We start from the raw sequence: 4,553 nt of genomic DNA on the forward strand, positions 1-4,553 counted from the left end.
TTTTTGGGGGGGGGGGGGGTTTCTTATTGTGGCTTTTTGTGATGGGTATTCCCAGTTTTCATGCTTTGGTGTTTATAACTTTATATCCTATGTCCTGGGCAGGTGTTCTAAGTGCTGATGTCTTTGCTAGATATTGCCGCATCCGTGGCTATAATTCCATATACATATGTGGTACGGATGAATATGGAACTGCAACCGAGACCAAAGCCTTGGAGGAGAATTGCAGTCCAAAGGAGATCTGTGATAAGTAATGCATTGCCAGTTTCCTCTTTTTCTTGTTTGACTCTCTGTGCGAGGAAATATTCTGCTGACCTAATGTAGAATTATTTGAGCTGTAGATGTTATATTTCCATTCTGCTTGGGTTGCAGAATAGATGTATATATAGTTTCTTGGTATCTTTATTTTGTCAATCGGTTTGCTTCGTAGGTGTATGAGATTTTTTGAGAATCTGTTCAGCTCAATTGAATGGAAAATATATTGATGATATGTTGGAATCATCATACAAAAGTTTTACAGGTTTCTGGAAATTGTTTGGAACTCTTCAGGGTAGTTTGCTAGGGTGCTTGACCATTTAGGAATTTATGATACATCAGTTATTTTTCATGATATGTTGCTTGGCTAAATTGAAAGAAACCACACTTATATGGAACTACGGGAACAACCACAGAGAAGTTTTACATATTTTTGTAATTGTTCTGAAAATGACTCTTCAGAGTAGCTTGTTGAAGTGCCTCGGATTAGCCTTCATGATACTTCATTCCTGATGCCACCATGTTTTCTTGTTTGTGCATTCTTAGGTACCATGCCATTCATAAAGAAGTTTATGATTGGTTTGATATACTTTTTGACAAATTTGGGCGAACTTCAACTCCACAACAGACAGAAGTTTGCCAGGCAATTTTCAAGAAATTGTTGAAGAACAACTGGCTATCAGAGAACACCATGCAACAGGTGAATTCTCTTTTATTTATTCATCCAATTTATTTTGCAGAAGCGGCAGCGTTTTTATCCTAAGCGGTGGGTTCTACAATACTTGTTAGTTGTTTCTTAGTCTTGAGTCTTTGTGGTTGCCTGCCATTTCAGCTTTACTGCGAGACATGCAAGAAATTCTTAGCTGACCGGCTTGTTGAGGGCACCTGTCCGTTTGAAATCTGCAACAATGATTCTGCCAGGGGAGATCAATGTGACAAATGTGGAAAGCTCCTGAATCCTACTGAACTAAAAGATCCAAGGTGCAAGGTATATTATACTTCTCACTACCATGACCTTTGTCTCAATTATAGATTTCTAAGTTCCCTTTTGCACATGTTTGTGTTGTATTTTACTATACATATATTGCAATGTCATGTTCTGAAAACTCTGACAAATGAATGCCTCTGCAGGCAGATAGAAGCTGTAATTCATAATAATGGACTTTCTATTTTCATTCATTTGTTTCCTGAGCATCTTTCCATTGTTCTTCCTATTTTATTTACCTGAATCTAGGACGGATGAATTCTATGTTTTCATTGAGTTCAGGCCTCCTATCGAGGTTGAGGAATGCGGGTTCTTATATTTTTTTCACCAATACCTGTGTTTGATTCTCAAACAGGTATGCGGGACCTCACCCCAAATTCGTGATACAGACCATCTGTTTCTTGAGCTTCCTTTATTAAAAGATAAATTGGACGAGTACATAAACAAAACATCTGTTGCTGGATCGTGGAGTCAAAATGCTATTCAAATAACAAATTCGTGGCTTAAGGAAGGGCTGAAACAGAGATGCATTACAAGGGACCTAAAATGGGGTGTTCCCGTTCCACTTGAGAAATATAAGGACAAGGTGAGATAATTTTCTCTGTGTAAAATATCATATTCTTGTAATTAAACTTTCGTTTTTTTTGCCTTACCATTTCTACTTCTTCAAGGTTGCTTATGATTAGTGGACTATTAATTCGAAGTTTTGTTACAGGTCTTTTATGTTTGGTTTGATGCTCCTATTGGATATGTTTCGATAACTTCATGCTATACATCTGAATGGGAGAAGTGGTGGAAGAATCCTGAAAACGTGGAACTTTATCAATTTATGGGAAAAGACAATGTGCCATTTCACACTGTAAGTATGGTACAGAAATTGCAGCATTTTGTTTATGGCCAAAAACTTTGTTCCATAGGTTTCTCTCTTTTCTATATCTGCTGACCATCCATAATCTTCGATTCTGGCTTGTACTTCTTCCATTAATGTATTGGAAGACTTGCCTACTCAGTACTTACAGTTTTCCAATGTCAAATTACTGGTGCCCTTGGCATGCAAATGGTAGAATCTTCTATCGATCATGCTATTTTGGGATAGCCAGAGAACATAGTATTATGTTGATCATTCTTCGGTTTTGCTGCCATGACTGATTTATCACATAATGTTTTACTTTTTCAAGTTATTCTGGCGACTGTTTTATTCTCCAAAGCTTTTCTCTAGATCTATGAGCAATATTTCTTCTTTCTAAACTTGATTCAATGCTTTATTTGTTCATATGCAGGTGATGTTTCCTTCTACGCAGCTGGGGACCGAGGAAAATTGGACACTGATGAAGACGATCAGTGTTACTGAATATCTAAATTACGAGGGTGGTTAGTTGATGTTTCATCACGATTTGCATAGGAAATAGATAAATTATTTATTTTATATGGGACTTATTTGTGCTTTTTCTGGCAGACATTTTAAGGGAATTACTTCTGTGACGTTGCAGGAAAGTTCTCCAAGACTAAAGGGGTAGGAGTGTTTGGCAATGATGCAAAAGAAACGAATATTCCTGTAGAAGTATGGAGATATTACTTGCTGACTAACAGGCCAGAGGTAGCTATTTGCTGCCAGATTATTATAATTTTCCTTGAAGTGGTGTACCATTTTGCACTTAGTCACCAAATCTCATTCTCATGGGTCCGATAATTTCTGTCTAGGTCTCTGACACACAATTCACGTGGGATGATTTGCAAGCAAAATTGAATGGCGAGTTGCTGAACAACCTAGGCAACTTTGTTAACCGTGTTCTGAGTTTTATTGCGAAGCCTGCAGGTTGGTTGTTTGATGTATTACAGTCTTTCCTGGTTTATATTTCCAGCTTGTGTTCTTTGTGGTTACTCTCATATCGAAACAGGCGCATAGTTTTAATGGATTCATTTTCTGCTTGCAACTTGCAGTCAACCAAAATTAGTATTCATTTGATACACTTGTTAGGCTGACAAGTGGGTTTTAATCTGAGTCATCTCATATTAGTAAACTTATGGACATGATAACTTAAAATGAAAATGAGTTTGGGATCTCCGGAAAAGTTTTCTCACATGAGGTTGGTGGTACACATAAATGCAAGTGTTATGACACAGAATAAGAACGTTATAGGACACATTTAGCTTGCTAGACCTCACCCTGTTTAATTATAGTACATAAACTCTCTTCAATCTCCATGCTGATTATTTTCCGATCAGGTCAAGGTTATGGGTCTGTCATTCCTGATGCTCCTGGCGCTGAATCACATCCATTGACAAATTCAATGGCGGAAAAGGTTGGAAAGCTCGTAGAGCAGTACGTTGAAGCCATGGAGAAGGTAAGGTCTAAATTAACATTTTATCATGATATATGGTTTCTAGAGTTGTCTTCAGTTGTTGTTTATGATTTCTACAAAATCCCTCTCGTGCATTAAATGCAGGTTAAGCTAAAGCAGGGTCTGAGAATAGCTATGAGCATTTCAAGTGAAGGGAACGCATACTTGCAGGTAATTTTGTGTGTTCAGCTTTTATTTCTATACTCATTTTCACAGCTAAGGCTGTCTTTATGGTTTTACTGCAGGAAAGTCAATTCTGGAAACTTTACAAGCAAGATGAACCTTCCTGCTCAATTGTCATGAGAACTGCTTGCGGGATAGTAAATATCCTTGCACGGCTTTTAGAACCTTTCATGCCATCCTTTTCTCATGAGGTAGGTAGCTTACGGATCTGGTCGAGTAATTGTTTTTTGGAAACGGTGAAAATGTTTTTATTTAATATTTAATGCTAAGCTTCTGTTGCTTTTTGCAGGTATTTAAGCAGCTTAATTTGCCTTTACAATTTTCACTCTCCGACGAGAATGGAGACATATTTAAAGCAAGTAGGCCATGGGAGATTCTACCTCCCAACCACAAGATTGGCACTCCTCAACCATTGTTCAAGGAACTGGTCTCTCTCTCTCTTTCTCTTTCTCTCTCAGACATACTCTTGCGATACATCATTTCATGAATCACGAATTGTAAAACGGAATGGTTTCACAGAAAGATGAAGAAGTTCAACAATACCAAGAAAAATTTGCTGGAAGTCAAGGTGATAGACGTGCGAGGGAAGCAGAGGCAGCAAATATGGTCGAGCAACTGAAGAAAACCCAATTATCTGGTGGTACCACTACGTTGTTATTCTCAGAAAACTCCGTCACATTTGTTTTGTTTAATGCACTGACGCTCATTAATATTTTTTGTAGATGGAAAGAAACAGAAACCATCAAAAGCTAGTGAAGCAGCCAAAGCTAAGCCAAAGCCGGCTGCTGAAC

General features: G+C 37.9%; 1 protein-coding gene across 2 annotated transcripts in view; it reads left to right on the forward strand.

Moving 5' to 3' along the window:
- The window catches only part of LOC104804806 (methionine--tRNA ligase, cytoplasmic-like), a 7,271-nt gene that overhangs the window by 1,298 nt on the left and 1,420 nt on the right, over positions 1-4,553 (forward strand). Inside the window, exons 2-15 of one of the 2 annotated variants that reach the window (XM_010529167.1) lie at positions 103-247; positions 799-952; positions 1,085-1,240; positions 1,593-1,823; positions 1,953-2,096; positions 2,518-2,608; positions 2,728-2,834; positions 2,939-3,053; positions 3,464-3,582; positions 3,685-3,750; positions 3,825-3,953; positions 4,052-4,189; positions 4,282-4,399; positions 4,485-4,553. In XM_010529167.1, coding sequence (XP_010527469.1) covers positions 103-247; positions 799-952; positions 1,085-1,240; positions 1,593-1,823; positions 1,953-2,096; positions 2,518-2,608; positions 2,728-2,834; positions 2,939-3,053; positions 3,464-3,582; positions 3,685-3,750; positions 3,825-3,953; positions 4,052-4,189; positions 4,282-4,399; positions 4,485-4,553 — 1,782 coding nt within the window. The remainder of the gene's footprint in view (positions 1-102; positions 248-798; positions 953-1,084; positions 1,241-1,592; positions 1,824-1,952; positions 2,097-2,517; positions 2,609-2,727; positions 2,835-2,938; positions 3,054-3,463; positions 3,583-3,684; positions 3,751-3,824; positions 3,954-4,051; positions 4,190-4,281; positions 4,400-4,484) is intronic. The other variant, XM_010529168.1, reaches the window with a different exon arrangement.

The sequence above is a fragment of the Tarenaya hassleriana genome, unplaced genomic scaffold (genome assembly GCF_000463585.1).
Source record: "Tarenaya hassleriana unplaced genomic scaffold, ASM46358v1 Cleome96, whole genome shotgun sequence".
In the NCBI taxonomy this organism is placed as follows: domain Eukaryota; kingdom Viridiplantae; phylum Streptophyta; class Magnoliopsida; order Brassicales; family Cleomaceae; genus Tarenaya; species Tarenaya hassleriana.